At 46.8% G+C, this 20,311-nt stretch overlaps 1 protein-coding gene across 1 annotated transcript in view; it reads right to left on the reverse strand.

Annotated features, from left to right (window-relative positions):
- The window catches only part of ARHGAP20 (Rho GTPase activating protein 20), a 259,386-nt gene that overhangs the window by 125,527 nt on the left and 113,548 nt on the right, over positions 1 to 20,311 (reverse strand). The window contains exon 3 of the mRNA XM_078657062.1: positions 820 to 990. Coding sequence (XP_078513188.1) covers positions 820 to 990 — 171 coding nt within the window. The remainder of the gene's footprint in view (positions 1 to 819; positions 991 to 20,311) is intronic.

Consider the following 20,311-nt stretch of genomic DNA (forward strand, 5'->3'; position numbering starts at 1 on the left):
TGGCATCGCGTTACCGCCTCGTCGCCATTGTAAGGGGCTGTGATGGGCCCTAGGCCCACATGCTAGCAGGCACACAATCACTGACGCAGGACACACTGGAGGTCTGGTGCAACTGGCCCAGAGCACGTGCGCTCGGCCTCTTTTATTAATGCTGTGTCACATGACCTGTGACATCAGTGGTGGGTGGGTGTTAAGTGTGAATACAGGCTTCAGCACTAGACTGCTAACTTATGCTGGGCATTACAACAGAGATCCTTTTGTTACTTGCAGTTGATAAGTTACAATCCTAATATGGCACAATGAGCTATGAACGGTCATCAAAGAGCTGCATGCAAACTTCCTTAATCTTCCCTTATTCTAAGTTTGTTAAAAAGGCTCCTTTTGTGTAGTAATTAAATCCTGAGTTTGTGGTTCTCTAGATCAAGCATTCTTAACATATGCCCACCAGTACGGATGATATGTGACTCCTACACCCTGTAGTCCTCGTTGTTTTATGTAACATTTCTCATACATTGATTTACACAGTTATGTGATTCATTCTCTCTGCATGTGTGTGATGTAAAGTGCTCCAACACTCTACATTGGGATGAGCAGTGCTATAAAAGAAATTAAATGTGGGAGAGCAGCTATGGAGAGATGATGGGCATCACTGTAGGGTGGTAGTGAGGGAATCTGTGGAGGAGGAGGTTACTGTAGGAAATGCCAACAAGGACTGCTGCACTGGGTGCCACAAACTCTAAAGTTGGTCATGGACATGTGATAGTTTCTAAGGTAAGAGATGCTGTGCTTCACAGGTTCCATTATAACACAGGCACTTACTTGGATTTGGCGATAACCAAGATGTCCGAGAAGAGGAAAAGATGTCGCTCCTGCGTCTGCAAGCCAGTCTTGAGGTGAACCTGCCCATCCATTAAAAACGACCTGTTGGGGGTGCTCAGTGATTGCAGGAAGGAACTGGTCTCTGGACTCACAGGGGAGAGACAGTTATCCCTGAACAGGGAAATGAAAAAAGGTCAGTGTTTTGTAGCAAAGTATGCTTCAAAATATTGGTATAGTCAGAGAACATGACAGCCTATTCTTAGAGCAGTTTCCTACAGAGAGAAAGCGCGTGTGGCACACACACACATTCTTCTACGTTCAAGCCGTTTACAAGGAATATTCCCTTATGAACAGTACTGAATACATTCAGGACAAGTAACCTGCAGATTTAAAGAAACATACAAACTATTAGAACTCAATTTGCACCCTATCCAACTTATATGGAAAGGGAAATAGCCATTACAACGTGGCTGAAACCACACAGTCTTTACAACACGGTTATTACAATGTGGCTACCGATACAACGCTTTGACTTTACCGCGCATGATTTTATAACACATATGCCTTTAACATGCATGCCTTTACAACAAATTAGGTTGTTAAGGTATGAACGGTAAGGGCACTAGTGGTAAGGGTGGTAAGGGCATATGCATGGTAGTTGTGTAAAGACATATGTGTGGCAATTGGCATCGTTGGATGAGATGAAGAGACCCTCCACTTCTTCTTTAGGGAAAAACAACCTGCACCTCGTTCTGAGTTAAGGAGAATTGCACAGGAGGACGTAGGGTGGGTTTTTTTTTTTAAAAGGCTGGGGGCAGGGGTGAAGGAGTTGCGCCAGGGGCCTGTTTTGGCACTTTGAACTGGGACCAGCTTTTTTAATAAGGGCAGGGAGCCGGAGTGAGGGTTGCGCTAGGGGTTCAGTTTTAGGGCTCAGGGCTGGGGTCTGTTTTTTTGTTTTTAAAGAGCTGCAGATCATGGGGTTTGGGCCAGGGGTTCGGTTTTAGGGCTCAAAGCTGGGGCTGGGTATTTTTTGAAAGGGCAGGGAGTCGGGGAACTTGCTCTGGGGTCCAGTTTTAGGGCTCAGGGCTGGGGCTGTTTTTTCTTTTTTTTTTTTAAAGAGCTGGGGGCCAGGGTGGGTTCTGCCGGAGGCCGGATTTAGGGCTCAGGCCTAGTATCGGGGAAAACCTTTAACACGCATACGCCTTTAACATTTTTGCTTTTACAATGAAATTCGTTGTAAAGGCATGAGTGGTAAAGGCATAATATGCATGGTAAACGTTATGTGTCGTAATGGCCTTCACGTTATAACTGCTGCATTGTAACGGCATGCTTTACAACGGGACGCTTTGTTCTGTCATACATCCACATGGAAACTAGAAAAGATGTCAGCTGACAGCACCTAGGCAGACAAGTATTATCTATTTGACAAAGAGTGAGCTGAGCTAGATTTAAATTGTAGGTTGGCTGCTTTATAACTGGGAGAAGGAACAGTGATACAGGTGTGACCCGATTTCGCACTTAGTAGAAAAGCATAAGCTCTCTCCATGTCATCCACCGTAAACATATCTGGTCTGCACTTCAAATAACCCTCAAAGAAACCAAGAGATGACCAATCTTAACACTGGGATTTAAAACCTGAACAGTATTTCCATGTAGAACAGGCTTTTGAGGAGGTCCTGGTCTTCCTCTGATGACCATCTGACCTTGCCTGGCCTCAATTCTCTTAGCCGCCTCTACTTCATTGAACCATGATTGCCTACCCGAGTTGTCAAGGCTATTTATTCAACTTGATTTAAAGTCACTCAAACTTGTAGCTACAATGAATGTATATACTATCGTACCAGATCACTTCCACCACATTAAGGCAGATCACTCCGTACAACCCATAAAACTCCAGCACACCACTCAACACTGTGCCATTCCATCATATTCAACAAGCGATCAGAATAAAGACCACAACACCAAATCAGAACACATCGACACACCATGCCTCTCTATATTACCACACACCTACCAATTCATTTAATCATATAAAGCATAACCCATCATACTTTATCATCCCAGACAGCACTTAAGCAGGCCTCCAACATCACTAAACTGGTGCAACACAGCAGCCAATCCACACCACACAGCATCACATCAGTATGTCAGAAGGTAATGTGTGCAGAATGTAAAAAAACGTAATTCCCTTAGTGTAGAAAGAGCACTACAACAAGAAAAATGAAATGCGCAACTACAAGGGACATAGCAAACACAACTATTTTCACTTCAGCATATACTATCACGTGAGGGACAGCAAATAAAATAACATTTCCTATGAATTTAAATCATGCTGTGGTGCCATTACTTGTAAACATTATGAGCTAATGCTGGAAGGGTGGCAGAAATAAACATAGGAGGATTTCCCGCATACCCATCACCCCTAACCAGGGACACTGAAGGTCTACCAATGTCAAAATACAAGAAAATACACAAGCAGGCGGCTCAGCAATGAACATGATCAGTGAGAGAACCATAAAGGATCTCCACGACACAAACATGAACGCAACATTCTAATAACAAACAACTGGCACAGTGCACATGCCTCATCTGCAAATATTTGCACACATTGCTGCTAAAATGCAAGACAAGCCATTCGTGGAGCAGCAGACTCGACTACCACAATGCACTCTACACCAGTACCAAGAAAAAACTTCGAAAGAAGCTGTCAAACATCCAAAATGCCTACACCAGACTCATTCAGAACATCCCTCACGGCAGCCACATCACTGACCACCGAGAGACCTCCACTGGCTCCCAGTCAACAAAAGGATAACCTACAAGCTCCTCACACATGCATACAAAGCCCTCCACAATGCCAGACCCGCATACCTCAACCACAGTCTCTCCTTCCACACCCCCACCAGACATTTCTGCTCCACACATCAGGTCCTAGCCACCATCCCACAGAACTGCAGGAACACCGCTGGTGGAAGATCCTTCTCCTACCTCACTGCAAGGACCTGCAACTCCCTTCCTCTGCATCTCAGGCAATTACCATCTCTGCCTCAATTCAGGAAAGTCCTCAAGACAGCACAGCAGACACCCCACCGTAAAACACCCACCCTGAGCCATGAGACTCTTATGGGTGAGTAGACTTGCTCTACAAATTCCTGATTGGAGATTTTCATGGTTACAGTCCACCACCATAAGTTAGTTCTTAAGGCACAAGGATCTGATGAAAAATGGATCAGGAACACAGGATCGCATATGAATCCTCAGTAGGTTAATGGAATTCACACCAGATCAACTGAGATCGACAATGCTTTCAGGAAAACACATCATAAATTAATTAGTGATATGAACATGGAAACTTGCGACTAAGTGCCTGCAGAAGTGATGGATGTGGCAATAAATTAAAACCCTATTACAAATGAAAACTGTCCTAAACGGTTGTGTGTACACCTTATTGAAAAAACTCACTTTATTAAGTCAAATACATACAATCATGGGATGGTGAAGGGAAATGCAGTCAACTTTTGTTGAGGGTGATCAGAAACAATAATTTATTGAGAATTTTCGAAATACCTACTGTCTGTAACAAATGTTCAGCTGTACCAACAGTGAGGTTTGCATCATCAACTCTGTTCACATTGTTTGAGAGCAAAACCATTAAAGAGCTGGCAATTCTGACAGTCAACTTACAGGCAGGGTCAGTTTTGGTGCCAGGATGTTCTAAACCCATACCGTAAGGAATCCGACACCTTTGGATGAGATGGGGAGTCTGATGATGCATGAGCTCCACCTCAAAGGACAGCAAATTATGGCAGTCTTAACAAACATGATCTATTTCAAGCCAGACACCAACCACACCAACAACAGCATCAACCCAGTTTTATATGAAATTCATTGGAAGCGGTGGTCACACAATCATAGCAGGGGTCAATAAACAGTCACTGGGCAATAACATTGTATTGTGTTATTGTATAGTAATAATTATTTATAGAGCATGAACTAAGAAAACAGACAAAAAGCAGCGTGTGAAAGTAAAGCAATGAAGGAAGGCCACAGACCAGGAAGAGGAAAGGTTTCAGATTCTTACAAAAGGTTGAAAGAAGGGGTAGTAGAGTCACACTTGCACGTAAAGTAGGGTGTGCCCTCTCCTGCCCTCCTAGTTTGGAGCAGCCTCATTTTCATACAGGGTGGCAATAAATTCAATCTGTTAATTCACACCGGAGCTAAACTAGTAAGGCGGCGCTAAACGAGTAAGGCGGAGCTGAAGTCTGCTCAGGGCCGGTGCAAGGATTTGTGCCACCTTAACCAAAGCACCGCTTTGCATAAAGGAACTCAAGTGGTGTGTAAGGAGGATTTGGCGTCCCCTCCAGGTGGCACCTTCTGCAAGCACCTAGTCTTTCCATGCCCTAGAATCTATGCCTCATATATGCAACAAAATGGCTGGAAAGCCAACCCCCTGCTGGTGCCGTCCTCATCCTGGTGACGCGCATTGGAGCCACAGCTAAATTATAAAGCATTTTTTTAAAGCATTTTCTGCACAGTCATGAGCATGGCTGGCATAGTTGTGGTTTAAGTGCGTTGCCAGGCAGCCCTTGTTCATATTTTTGTATTCCGGCAAATATCCCAGACAGTAATTCTGACTGGAGATGCCCCCTAATCATGCAGGCGAGTCTAACAAAGGTCGATTGTATCCATCTCATCGTCTATATAACATGTGAATCCGCAAGATGAGACCAGTGCACCGCTGAGCTACAGGCTTGAAACATCAAAGACACTGAAAATGCGCCTTCAAGCCGCGCGGTCTGAGCCAGGCAAAGCGCGTACAAATTGCAAAGCATCTTCTGGAGGGAGGTTCTCTGTGGACTGAAAGAGGAATTCTCTGCTGTGGGCCCACAGGCATGGGCGCCAATCAGTGGTAACGAAACCAGGGATAGACACTGGGCAGCACTTTGTACCTTGGGCTTGCCCTTTCGTAGTCCCGATGCTACCTGGTTCTTCCGTGTTATGAAGGCGGCAGCGTGAGGGATCAAGCATGAAAAGAAGCATGGGAGATTTATGCCTTTTCTGTGCCCATCCCCTAGTCCTGGAGGCTACTGAGGGGATGAAAGTGGGACAAGAGGGCATGTGATGTAATGAAGGACCAAAGCGTGCTTGAGGTATCATTGGCTACCCCCCTCTTGCTGCTGAGTGGCATCCATGCCCACAAAGGGATTCCGCCCTTAGCCAAAGAGGTACAACATGATTTCAAGAGTTTACATTTCACCCTTCAAACCAGAGACCGTAGCTAACCAGGCTGAAAGAAGTCCCTTACATTTAGTGTTGATAAGGTTCTTTGTACCCACATCTCAACGTAGAATATAGAGCTAATAATCGTTGGTAGGGTGGAGAGGATGGTAAGTTAGCGAGTTTGAGTAGTTTTGATAAATGAAAATGTGTTCATACTTCCTCCAGTTTAACCAGGAGGCATCTCCTGCTTCATGGATAACCTGGAAACATCAACCAGATGTGTGCAACAATGCCCAGGACCCCTCGTGTTTGTGCCCAACAGAGGCTTCTGCGCCCTATAATAACGTTTCCAGGCTGGGGTGGTTTTTTGATTGATAGTTCTAGTAAATCTTTTATTTTACTGTAGTTTGATGCCATCTTCAATGTAAGAGGATGGATATTTTATGGAAAAAAAATAAGAGGCGGAGGTGGTCCCATGAGAAGGCACATTATAAGCGGGTGCCGTAAACAAGCTATGGCATTCCCAGAGGCCATAAAGTTAAGAGTTGTGCCCCAAGTAGATGCCAGTGATGATGGCAGTGCCCTGCAGAACCAACAGACTCTATATTTGACCCAACGTGTTGGCAATTCTGCTCACAAAACACACACAGAAAAACGCATCACAGCCATTGACAAGGTCAGACCCTCCTGTCAGACGGTGGTCAAGATGACTTATTTTGGTTGACTCCAGGATACTAAAAGCTTACAAGGCCTGCCACATCTTCCGAATTTCAAATGAAAAAATGTCAACTAGCCATCCAGTGCCCCTAATCCTTTATGAACACTCGCTACAGAGATTTACCAGCATCCTAATGATGCACAGCCATCCTGGCCTACTGTCCTCAATTTTGGTACTCCTTCATTAAGGTAATCTGATTTGACCGCTACTCCCACTGAGAACACAGGAGACCTCTGCCTCTTGAGGGTACGGAATCTGAACAACAAGGCCCAAGCGAGATTTATGAAGAATGGCTCAATCTACCAAATCCATACCAACATGAGTCTGAGATACAGGGCCATCCAACACGCCAACCTGTTCAAACTATACACAAGAGACCACCCACTGGTACAAGAAATAAAAAAGTCCTCTGTCATAACTGGCAAGCGGGACACCAACACCAGCAATAAAATGGCTGACACTGATCTTCTCCACCTGAGCTTACTGGACAGGAAGCTGTTATAGACTCGAGCACCTCTAAGACTTTGCTCAGTGAGTGAATGATGTGGATTCCCACTGAATATATAGCATGCCATTTTGTGTGTTATGTTTACAGAGATCTGTATAGCACTGTATTGCCATTAGAGTGGCCTGGACTACAGCGAGGCTGTGACTCAACCCCAGTGCTTAATTTGAGCTGGTGGTTGCACCAACACTTGGTTTTGGATACCATTACTTTTTTTCCAGCATCAGATGTTTTCCAAGTGCAAGAAAGGGAAAAACATACAGATCGGAAAGATGGAGGAAGAGAAAGATGGAAAAGTCTTCACAAAGGGAGAAAGCAGGAACGTGCAAGAACGAGAAAAAGAGACAGGGAGTGTCTGGAAGTGGACTAAAGACTTCAAGGCATTGTAAGCAGCGGACCGACATTTAATTGCGACAGCCGCCGGCTTCTGAGCAGAACTTCGGACACCTGCACTCTTTCTTTCAAAAATTAAGTAATGCTCACGCCCCTGAGCCACTGCAGTACTAAAGTGATGGAAAGGCTAGTGATACATTAGGGTTTAAGAATTACAAGGTTTTAAGAAAATGGGTCATGTGTGGGGACAATAATGACACCAGGAGAAATAACCTTGAAAACACAAATGAGATCATTGTGCACTGTAGCCTATTTCACTATCTGATTCATCTCCACATCTGTAAATATACTTGTGCTGTGCAGTTTCTTTCTTAGTACATGTGTGCCTGTCAGCAAATTCGGGGGATGTGCAGGGCTCACGTCTGAGGGTTGGGCAAGGACTGGTAAAATAATTCAGTCCAACATGATCTTCCCACTGCTCTGAGGTAGGTCAAATATGGCACCACTTTTGACATCCATACCCTGTGACTGAGGATGTGCTGCCTTAACTCCCCTCCCATTCCCACTCCAGGTCATGAGAATTCAGCAGGGGGAGAAAACAGGGTCATACAACAAGTCTACATTCACCCCGTGCCCTTGCGATCCACACATTTTTTTCCAGTTAACTATGATCAGGTATATTGGGTCACATTGGGCCCTAATATTGCTGAATCAGTAGTGTGACATTGCTAGGTTGTCAGGCCAATGACCAACAACGAGCTGCCAAACATGGCAATGCCACCTGCAAACAACAAGCTCTGGTGGTTCTCGCAAAATTATATTTTCCATTTGCATTCCTATGGACTTTAAATAAAGTTCTCATACCCCAAAGTAAGAGGCATAAGACTGAAAGCAAAGTTGAATACTGTGGCAATTATTCCAGCTGACAAAAGCGCAATATGGCTACTGCTTCAAGACACTGTATTGGCCACAAACCATAGATGGCGGGAAAACCCAGATTCAGCATGAAAGGGAGGCACTAGACTGCCTCAAAAGAGAATCTTAAGCGAAATGATCAAAACTTGTAAAGCGCACAAAGACCCAAGTCATCTAGGTACTATAGAGTTGCTGTGCTGCAAGTGGACCGGCAGTGAGCTTCAGGATGTAATGTCTAGCTATAGAGTAAATAAGCAGTTTTGAAGAGCTCTTCCTCTCCATATCTTCTTCTGGAGATTGCTAACAAGCACATACCAATGAAACATGACTTTAATATCAGCTGGGCTTACCGCATTACGTACAGTGCAGAGAGACTCGAACCAACGCGTTTCTCCACTGGAAGCCAGTGCAGTTCTCGTAAACCTTTCAACACTGCTTGCCACTTGGAGATGTTCAGCTTGAGCCTTGCCATTGAATTCTGCAGAAGTTGCAGCTTGGCAAGGGCCAATTTATTAGTGTCCAGATAGAGCGCATTACAATAATCCATCCTTGATGAGACCAAGGCCGGAGCGCCGTGTTTGCAAACTGGGAGAGCTATTAACGGAAATATTTTTCTTAACATTCCGATCATCAAGAAACAAGTTGGGACTGTACGTTTAAACCGACAGTCTAAAGACAGCTCAAAGTACAGGAGTTGTTCCAGATTGAGGTATGGCCTCCAAAGAGCAAGAACTCCGTCTTCTCTCCATTCAGCTTCAGATAGTTCTCGGACATCCAAGATGCTACTGCCTTCAAGCAAAGGTTTAAATTGGATGCAGTGTCCTTGGAAATGGACGCAATCATCTGGATGTTATCGTCATATGACACTGCATTTAGCTCGTCGTAGGAAAGAACGGGCATACAAAACAAGGCTTACAACGGACATGGAGAGAGATATGTTCAGCGTTTTCCAAAGTCAACCTTGACCTGCAGTAAATGCATTGATCGCTATTGTCAATTTCTTTCTTGCACCCAAGGTGTGAGATGAACCAAGCAGGAAAGGATCAGGGAAGATCTGAACCAGCACACAGGGGCAGGTCCTCCGTTGGAGTGGAGGAGCGTCGCCCCATTTAAATACCTTCCTAACCCCCCCAACCCGAGTTGAAAAATAAAATGGTAATTCATTACCCTTTTTCCTGGTCCCTTCCTCCTGATCGAACCATCAGGACGGGGCCTGCTGAGTGACAGCAGGACGTAGTGGTGGGCAGAGGGCTCTTTGCACTGTTTAAAGTGTGCATGTCCCTTTGGCCTGCCGTCTTCGGATGGCCAGCCAGAAATGCGCAATTTAAACCTCTCAGCCCAGCGTTCTTAAGACAACTGGGCTAAGAGTATGTGCAGGACTCTTGTGCGCTGTGGAGTGCTGAATGAGGCCGCTCCCTCCAATCAGGGCGCTGCTCACATGCTGCATGTGAGCAGCACCAGGTCTGGACACGGGAGTTTGCTCGTGCCCGCAGCCCCGCACTCCTGAAAGAAAAGGTCCAGAGCACAGGACGCTCAAGGTAAATGTTTCTTTTTTTAAATGTATTGGCCAGCGCTCACCCCCTCCGTAGTTGCCAGCCGCCCCTGCCGGCACATATAGCCGCGCCATGCTATTTTAGCTGCTGTAATTCTTGCATGCTGTAATCTTCATCTGATAAATTACTGCAAAATGGATCAGAGTAGAGTGCAGAACACAGATGATTGTAGAGCAGAAACAAGGAACTTACACCAGCAGCGACTGACGCAAACCAGACCGTAGGGGTTGGGGGTCCAGGGCTCGCAATGAAAAGCTAACAAATAATATTGGTATAAGAAAAGCAAGCAGAGGAGCAACAGGAAAGTGCGAGTAAAATATATTAGAAGATAATATACCAATAACTGATGTTAATGCAAGTTATCAATCAGAAAGATATAGGCAATACAAAGTGCACACAGAGGAAAGCTGGAAATACAAAAAACAGTCTGGACCAGGTAAATACATTTCCTGACCACGAGATCTCTAAAAATGTGCTTGAGAATGGGTTTGGTACAAAGATGCAAATAGTTTCTCAAATTCAAGTCAAACTGTGCTTTAAAAGTGTGTTTATTAGAATTGCTGAGTGGATGCAACACAATCAGACGAGAGAGCTCCCCTGCTCTTAGGGTGTGTTGCTGCATGGAGTAGGCTTATAATGCTTCCCAGAATTACAAGCTTGCAATGTCTGAGCTCGCTTTGAAGAAAGAAATCAAGAGAAACTCACTGAAGCACAATCTACAACACCCACTGGCCTCGAGCAGCAGCAGACTTAAATAGAGCATGGTTAACAGTGACTCCTGGGCTTGTGGTACCGCAGTTGAATGAGCCAAGTCACTTGTGACATAGGCCGCTCAGGCCAAGCATGAAGCGACAAAGCGAACAAGGCGAACAAGGCGTTAAGAAGATTAAATACCTGTTGTGTGCAAGCCAACATATTTTTGAGTTTGGTATGGGTAGATCAGACACTACAAGCCTCACCTGGCTACCAGTGATGAACTTAGACATTACCTCCCTCCACACCAACAAGGGTTTCGCAGACTTAACCACCACACCAAAGGGTTTTACTCATGCAGAGCCTTTTTGTCTGGACTGTCCCACCAACCACAGCTATTGGTCCCCGAAACAGATCTTCTTACATCCTCAAGACACCTGAGCCCATCAAGCTACCATCCACGCAAGAACAAGGCGCGTGACACCCTGAGAAGAAGCTTGGACCCAACCGCGCCCGGTGCAGGTAAGAGCGGTGGGGGGTGGGGGGGGGGGGGGGGGGGGGGATTTCAACATGCAACAATGAGGGAAAATTAAATAAATAATTATCTTCTCCTTGCAGTCGTCTGCCGAAAGCCACCCCCAACCCCCACTTGACCTCATCGCTCTAACATGCTCGGGCCGGAGCTGTTGGACCCCAAGTGTGGTCAGAAAACACAAACCGAATATGAAAAGACTGGAACTTGGTTGGTCCTTAAGAAATCAGATCCTTGTAAGCCGGGGAAGTTCAGGCACTACAAACCCCATAGTGCCTGAAGCTTGGGGTCCTCGTGCTAGGGTCCTAGGAACAGCTGTTTTAAATAATAGTTATTAGTGCTCTTCCCAAGCTATGGATTCTCAGCAGAGTATATTAAGCAAGCAGGTTAGATCTTTGAAAGCAACACTTGCCTTATAACATCCATCCGTGCAAACCCAAAAAAATGGCCCAAAAAACTAAGCCAGACAGTAATATTTACTCGAACGAAAATAATACATGTGGTTTTACAAATTAAGACTTATATAAACTTTTTCGATAAAAAGTTCAAGACCAAGACTTTAGAATACAAAAAGATAACTCGGTTTTGTTTAAAGGGTGGATTACTCAGGAGAAAGTAAGTGAGACGTACTACATCCCTCATGATACTTGGAGGTAAAAAGTGCTTAATGCATTTACATAAATGAACAAACAAATAACTAAATAACATAAAATAAGTCCAAATAGTCCAGCTTCTTTCGAAGGAGCTTGCTGCCGACTCTGAACAGGTATCAGGGTTGCTGAAATGCATGGATACCTTGTATGACTCCTCATCATGTCTTTTTTTCTGCCACCCTACACGTCCTGACTGCCGGTTCTATCCCACCCCTCCTTCCTCCTTTGTCACTGTTTTCCAAACTTTCTCTTTCTCTCTCCCTTTTCGGTCTTTCTCTTTCTTGGCCTGGGTCAAAGTCTGATGAAGAAAAACAAGTCTGAGCACCGACCATCAACCACTGGCCCAAAGGAAGTGATGGAGACAAGATACAGGTTATAATATCCTGGGAACTTAAGACACCCCTCCAAAGGAAAGCACAGCTAAACTGAGCACCTGGAGTGAAACAAAGCACAGTCAAAGGAAGCATCTTATGGTGAGGTGTGGACATTGTTTATTATGAAGTGTGTGGCGTATTATTAATTTCGGTTCTTGTTTGTATTTTCTGGATGTGCAAGGGTGGTCCAGGTCTCATTGCCACTGCTGCCTTGATGCATTCGTTGAGTCACAGATAATTACAAAGCGAATATGGGAGCAAACTCCTGGTTCAGAGTAGGTGTGGGCATAACCCACACACCTTTCTGTAGTATAATTACACAAAATTACAGCAAAATCATGCAAGATTATGCTGAATCCCACGAAGAGCGTAACCCTACAACAGAACAGGAACAGCAGCCGAAGCTCTTGGGTAGGTATTTTTGGCCAAAATTACATAAAATTATGTGAACGGGCATAATTGTGTCATTTTGGCAATTTGCATGACATGAGTAATGCGAAATTACTCCGATTACTTCTGTGCAATTAAAATTCCCCCCAGGCCTATTTCAGAGGTGCTCGAGCATCGTGGTATCCTGCTGAAATACGACCTTGTAAAATTATAAGATAATGCTCTGTTTCTACAGCTATGTCCCATCACTTTCTGTTGCGTTGACAGTGCGATGATACCCGCCATGTTCTTCATGCGGTTGAACACATACCCTGCTGTAGTCCAGTTTCAGAGGGAAAATGTGGTCCGCTTGACAAGGGCGACTCCTCCACTAGGGCAGAGGAGCATTGCCCCACTGCTTTCTCGAAAGCCTAAACATAAAATGGTAATAACTAAAAGTTATTACCATTTTATTGTTCCTTTGTGCATTGCGGTCGGGTGGTGCTACTCTGCTCTTTGAGCAGGGCAGGGGAGGAGTGGTTTGCCCACTCCTGAGTGCGCAAAGGCTGGTCGGCCCACACCGGTCACCCAAACCAATCATGCACACTCTGCCCTTCTCCATGCAGTCTGCATGGAGAACATGGCCACCCCATTAGCCCCTGCCTGGGCAGCATACCGACCCATCACAACGCTGCTTGCAGCCTGCATGGAGAACATGGCCACCCCTTTAGCCCCTGGCTGGGCGGTGTACCGGCCAATCACAACGCTGCTTGCAGCCTGCATGGATAACATGGCCACCCCATTAGCCCCTGGCTGGGCGGCGTACAAACCAATCACAACGCTGCTTGCAGCATTGTGATTGGCTTATGGGAGGGAGCCTGGTTGCCTGCTTCCTGCTTCTCTCAGAGGCAGAAGAGCAGGAGTAAGAGCCGAGAAGACGTGGGATTTGGAGGAAAGATACGTTAACATTTTTATTTGGTTTCCTGCGCCGCCCCCCTCCCCCCGCAAATTCCCCTCACGACTCCTGAGGCCCCCACCCACGAGCAATGGCAGCCGCGACTGCCACTTGAGGAGAATACACTTGGGACATTAGTTCACATTAGCTGTGTTTCCCGCATATGAAATACTTATCTAGTATTCTGCCTCTCATGCCAGTGGTGTATCAAAACTTGAGGAGTCCCACCTACAAAGTACGTAGAAGGGGCCACCCATGCTCCAGATCCATTCAGGAGCTCTCTGCACCGCCCATACACAGTGCCGGGGGGCATCCCCTAGAGCTTGGGGACCCCTGCACCATGGGGGATGAGCAGGGCTGTTATGCCACTGTCTCATGCTCAATGTATCCGATAGTGGATTTATCGATATGTAATAGAGAAAGGTTTGTAAAGTCAGCTTGCAAGCGGGTGCATCCATGAAGCTCTTCCTGACACCATAAAAGGACACTACAGATCCCCCTGAATCGTTTTCATATAAGTTAGTCAATTAGATGCTTATGGTTCTCTGTTTTATTTATCACAATGTGTAAATATTATCATAACTATTTTATCTATGAGTGCTTCACTATTAAAATATTGATGAAAAGATTAATAAAATAAACAAATTAGTTATAAAAATACACAAATAAATTATCTTCAAGTACAGCAACACTTGAAAGTCTGAGTTCATACAATCCAAATCTAAATATCAATATATTATCTTCCTTATACATGTAGGGGTCTGGCAGACACTCCCATCATTATATTTTGCAGGTGCTTCTCTTATTATGGAGACCCCACTTTCAGCCTCGAAACCCGTTATAAATGCTCTTAAAAGCAAATACTCTGGTGCCGGTACCTCTGGACAGGAGGCACTGGACAATAATGTTTTTTTGGGTTTGTTTAGTTGGGGTTAGGGTGGGGGCTGTTGGGGCATGGGGGGTGGCGTGGGGAAGGTTGGAGCGGGGAGGGGAGGGAGGCGGGTTTGGGTGGGGTGAAAGGGAGGAACCGGTGTGTCACTAGGGGGGGGGGAGCCCAGCAAAGCACTTTGAGGTGGCGGAGATTCCCAAGAAGAGTGGCTTTATTCCACCCTGACACTATGACGGGACGTACTTTGAAGGGGATTACCCTCAATGTCAAGGGGCTCAACAACCCCATAAAGCGCAGAGGCATCCTTTCATACCTAGAGAATTCCAGGACTTCCATATGTCTCCTGCAGGAAACACAGTTATTATCTAGAGACTGGCATAGAATGCGTTCCCGTGCGTTTCCCCAGCAATTGTACTCCTCGACGGCGGATAAAAAAGCAGGGGTCGCCATATTAGTTGCTAGACAAGTCAGAGTGTGACACGGTGGTGGAGATTAAGGGCAGCATGACTATAGTGATAGGATCTCTCTATGTTCCCAATACGGGTCAGGAATCCTTTCTCAAGGGAGCCTTGTCTGAAGTTTTACAATCTCAGGATAAGTTTGTCCTCATAGGCGGGGACCTCAACCTCACTCAGAGTTAGATAGATTGGGCCACCGTTACGGCTCGAGAGGAGCGATATCTGTCGAGGGGAGGAACTGGCTGAGTCAGAGAGGGCTGCTGGATGTCTGGTGGGGGGCTTATCCCAAGAGCACACATTACTCATTCTACTCGCATGTGCACCACACATATGCCAGGTTGGACCACTTCATAGGGTCCTCAGAGCTTAATTCAATAGTTGATGAGGTGGACATAGTCCCTGCCGCGCTTTCTGACCATGAAGGAGTGTTATTGTCTCTCACAGTCCCTCGTGTCCAAACACCTAAAAGGAAGTGGAGGCTTCGGGAGTCCCTACTCAGTAGGAAGGGGGTAACCCAGCAACTTCATAAATGCATTACTGACTGTCTCTTGACTAATGACAGTCCCGACACACCTCTTCCGGTGCTGTGGGGGGCCCTCAAAGCGGTAGTGAGAGGGGAACGGATTGCGATTTTGGCAGGGGAAACGAGCGGAAAGACAAAAGAGACATGCCCGCGGCCCTGGTTATGGAACTTGAACAGGTGCACAGCCGCACGGGAGCTCCCAGGATTTGGCGGCAATTGAAGGCGGCCATGGGGTCAGCTCGCGGGCCTGGACTTGGATCGTGCTTAGTACGCAGCCCTACGGCTCAAACACACAGATTATGTAGGGGGCAAAAAAAAGGACGCCTCCTAGTGAGCAATCTCAGAGCTCGTATTCAACAAAATAAAGTCACAGCCTTCAGCGACGCCCAAGGCGAGACGGTAGTGAACGATGATCAGATAGCAGAAGCTTTTAGGGCTTTCTACGCCTCCCTGTATAGCAGAGATCCAACCATTGATACGTCCGGCGAGGCCTACCTACAGCAGGCTGCGACCACGGCTCTTAACACCTCGGGCGCAGCAGCTCTAGACGCACCTATAAGAATTGAGGAGGTGATTAGAGCGATTTCCCGTCTCAAACGCTTAAAATCCCCAGGGCCAGACGGCTTTTCTGCGGGCTTCTATAAAGCATTCTGCCCGCTTCTAGCACAGATTTTAACTAGACTTTTCAACTGTTTTGAGGGCCCGGGCTCGATGCCGCCATATATGTTGGAGGCAGACATAATCGTGCTTCCAAAACCAGGGAAGGACGCTACTTAATGCTCTGCGTACAGACCTATCTCCCTACTCAACTTAGATCTCAAACCCTTCACAGGGGTCCTCGCATCCAGGTTGGGTCCATGGCTACAATCCAACTTTATCTCGACCTGCCAATGCTGCGACAATACCAAACGCCTCTTGCATCTAATTGACAAGGCGCATTACAATCAGATGGATGCTATGCTGCTGTCGATCGATGCCGGAAAGGCGTTCGACAGGGTGGACTGGGGGTTCCCAGACAAAACGTTGGCACATTTTGGTATCGGGGAACGCTTCAGGGCCTGGGTCGTGAGCTGTTAAGACAAGCCAAAGGCATCGATCCGGGTGAATGATACCACTTTTTGCCCCTTCGACATCCAGAGTGGGACGAGGCAGGGGTGCCCCCTATTGCCCCTCCTCTTCGTGCTTCGAGTCCTTCGGAGCAGTGTCGGGCTTTAAAATCAATACTGGGAAATCAATGCTTCTCCCCCTGGGGAGCAATGACCCGATGTCGGTAGCTTTACCCTTGGAATTTGGGGATCTTCGGGCGTACTATAGGATCCCATATCTGGGAATTACCCTAGCTCCGTCCACTGAGCAGACAGTCTCCTTGAATTATGCAAAGCTCACCTCTCAAATCCAGGGAGACCTGAGACGTAGGCCACAACATGCACTATCACTTTTGGGCCGTATTGTGGCAGGAAAGATGTCCAGATTACCTAAAATGTTATACATTTTTCAAACTATACCGGTTGGACCTCCCCTAGGAACTCTCCAAAAGCTACAAGATGCCATTCAACACTTCATATGGGCAGGGAAGAGGCCGCAGATGCGCAGGGACTTGTCTCAACGGCCACCAGATGAGGGGGGGCTGGGGATCCTTAATATCTTACACTACTATCAGGCAACCCATCTTCGGTATTTAGTGGAATGGAACCGGCCTGAATCAGAGAAGAGATGGCTCTTCCAGGACAGGGTGATTGCTCAGACTGCTCTGTGGAAGATACCCTTCCTGAAGTGAACAGACAGGCCGAAATATATTAATAGATCCCCTATCACCTGTACAACTATGAGAGTTTGGGATGTGGTTGTGTGTAAGAGAGGGCTCACCTTGTTCCCTTCCCCGCTGATGCCACTGTTTGATAACCCAGACTTTGAATCTGGACTTGACAGGCGCGTCTTCTCCTCATGGCGTGACTCGATCTTGACGGTTTTCTCCCACTCTCATACCTCTCACAGCTCTATGATCTCTCCAACCCAAAGAGATACCAACATTTTCAACTTAGACATTGGCTGATGCACCCAGAGATATGCCCCCTTGTGGGCAGGAAATTGACGAACTACGAAAAGTGGCTTGTTACCAAAGAAACGGACCGGAAGGTGACCTCAGAGCTCTACCGCCGGTTAGGCCCGTCAACTCCCAAGGTGCGATCCGCCGGTCAGAAACGATGGGAGGGGGAACTGAGCAGAGCCCTTTCAGATCCGGAATGGCAGGCTGTATACTATAGAGCGAACCATACTGCAAGAAATACGGTGAGTAGGGAAGCAGTGGTGAAAGTAGCAACTTATTGGTATTTAACCCCGGTCCGCCTGCATAGGGGTAATCCGGAGCGCAGTTCAGCCTGTTTGAGGGGATGTTGTGAGGAAGGGACACTGACTCATCTACTATGGGGGTGCTTGGAAGTGTAGGGGTTCTGGACAGAGGTGCTTAATGACATTGACATTCATTTTGACACGGAAATCCCTAGATTCCCAGCTTACACACTTTTAGGACTTCCCAATAAACGTATATTGCCTCTGTAATCAGCTCGGGGAAGGCAGATGGGACTGGCCTTGGGGGCAGCTGTGCAACACACTTTGTCGCTCAGTGGTACACGTACTCGCCCAACATACATGGGTGGCTCCACAAATGAATGAAATTAAATGAAATGAAATTGGGTTTATAAAGCGCATGGCTGCCCAAGGGCGTCCCAGCGCTGATACACTAATAGCAGAACACAAGAGGAAGAAGTTAGGGGGTCTTAGGGAACAGAAGGGTTTTAAGTGTTTTCCTAAATTTCAAGTAGGAGGGTTCCATCCGTATGTCCCTAGGAAGGGCATTCCATTTTTTTGCTGCATTCAGTGAGAACCGGCGACCTCCAGTGCGAGCTTTCCTCACTCTGGGTGTAATGGCCAGATTTTCTCCTTCGGACCGAAGGGCCCGCGCCGGCTTATATGGGCAGATCAGACCCCTCAGGGCCGGAGGGCCATTGCCTTGCAGAGATTTAAAGGCAATGCAGAGTGACTTGAGGGAGATTCGCTCCTGAATTGGGAGCCAGTGCAGGGCTCTGAGCAATGGTTTGGCTGACGCCCTCTGGGTACCCCCATAAGTAGCCTGGCTGCAGCGTTCTGTACTCGCTGCAAGATATTAATCGAGGTCTGAGGTGCCGCCAGGAGGAGGGCGTTGCCGTAGTCCAGTCTGGACAAAATTAGGCCCTGGATCAGGAGTTTTCTTGATTCAAAGGGCAAAAGGGGGAGGACCTTCCGTGCAGCACGCAGTAATCCAAAGCACCCTCCTGCCACTTTCTGCGCATGGGTCTTGAATGTTAATTGGGGTTCGAACCAGACTCCAAGACTTTTAACATTCTCCTTGGGCAGTGGTAAGTCCCCCATACAGGGGGGCCAGTGCTCAGGGGACAGGGATGCAAGTGGATGACCCATGACCATAATCTCGGTCTTAGCTCCATTAAGTTTAAGCTTAGAGTCAGTCATCCAGGAGGAAATAGCAGTCAGGCATCTTGAAAGGTCGGATGGACATCCCCTTTGTTGTGACAGCGAGACGATAAGTTGGGTGTCATCTGCGTAGCTAATGGATTTGATCCCGAAGGGGGCTACTACCTCCTCTAACGGGGCCATATAAACATTGAACAGTGTGGGGCTCAGGGAGGAGCCCTGCGGAACCCCACACTGGAGGGGAGTGGGTTTGGACATCGAACCATTTTCCCAGATCCTAAAGGATCTTTTATCTAGGAAGGATTCCAGCCATCTGAGGGCTGACCCAGTGATGCCCAATTTGGCGAGGCGCTGGACCAGGGTTTCATGGTCAACGGTATCAAATGCAGCGCTTAGGTCCAGGAGGACCAGAGCTGCTGATCCCCCTGAATCCAAGATGCATCTTGCCTCTTCCGTAGCTACGATAAGGGCAGTGTCTGTACTCTGGCCGGGGCGAAAGCCTGTCTGGGAATCGCTGAGTAGACCGTTCTTCTCCAGGTACTCTGAGATCTGCCTATTCACCACCTTCTCGGCCACCTTGCCCATTCCCGGAAGCAAGGAGATCGGGCGGAAATTGGTCAGGCCTGAGGGGTCTAGACCTGGTTTCTTAAGAAGCGTTTTAATTTTGGCTTGTTTCCAGCTCAGGGGGACTATGCCCGTGGCAAATGAGGTGTTTAACAGTTCTGTGGCCGTTGATGAAATCGTACTCAAAATTTGTTTGAGGATATGCATAGGGGCTGGGTCGGATGGAGAGCCACTTTTTATGATGGCTAGCGTTTTACAGAAGTCCTCCCTAGTAATGCTGCTAAACGCCTTGAGTTGGGGGCTGGAGGGAACTAGGAGGGGGGCTTCTATCAGTCGTATAGCGGGCACTTGGGGAAGACTGTCAAGAATTTTTTGAATTTTGCCGTCAAAGAACTCCGCTAGCTGATCACATCTTAATTCGGGGTCCTTATACGTGGTTATAGGGGCTGGAATTTTGAGCAGCTGCTTGACAATTTTAAACGTTTCCCTGGAGGAGTTAGCTGACGCTTTAATTTTGTCCTCAAAGAAATCTACCTTAGATTTCTGCCGTGCGGTTTTATAGAGTCTCAGAGTCGTCTGATAGGAGGTTTTACTATTGGGTGTCCAATCTTTCCTCCACTTACGTTCTAATTTTTTACAGGCTTTTCTGAGATCTCTTAGTTCAGTCGTAAACCAGGGGGATTTAAAAGTGCTGCTCTTTTTTGTATTCAACTTGAGAGGCAGAACCGTGTTCAGGGAATTGGTAAGCCAGTTGTTGAAATTTACATCTG

This window comes from Lissotriton helveticus, chromosome 8 (assembly GCF_964261635.1).
Source record: "Lissotriton helveticus chromosome 8, aLisHel1.1, whole genome shotgun sequence".
NCBI lineage: Eukaryota > Metazoa > Chordata > Amphibia > Caudata > Salamandridae > Lissotriton > Lissotriton helveticus.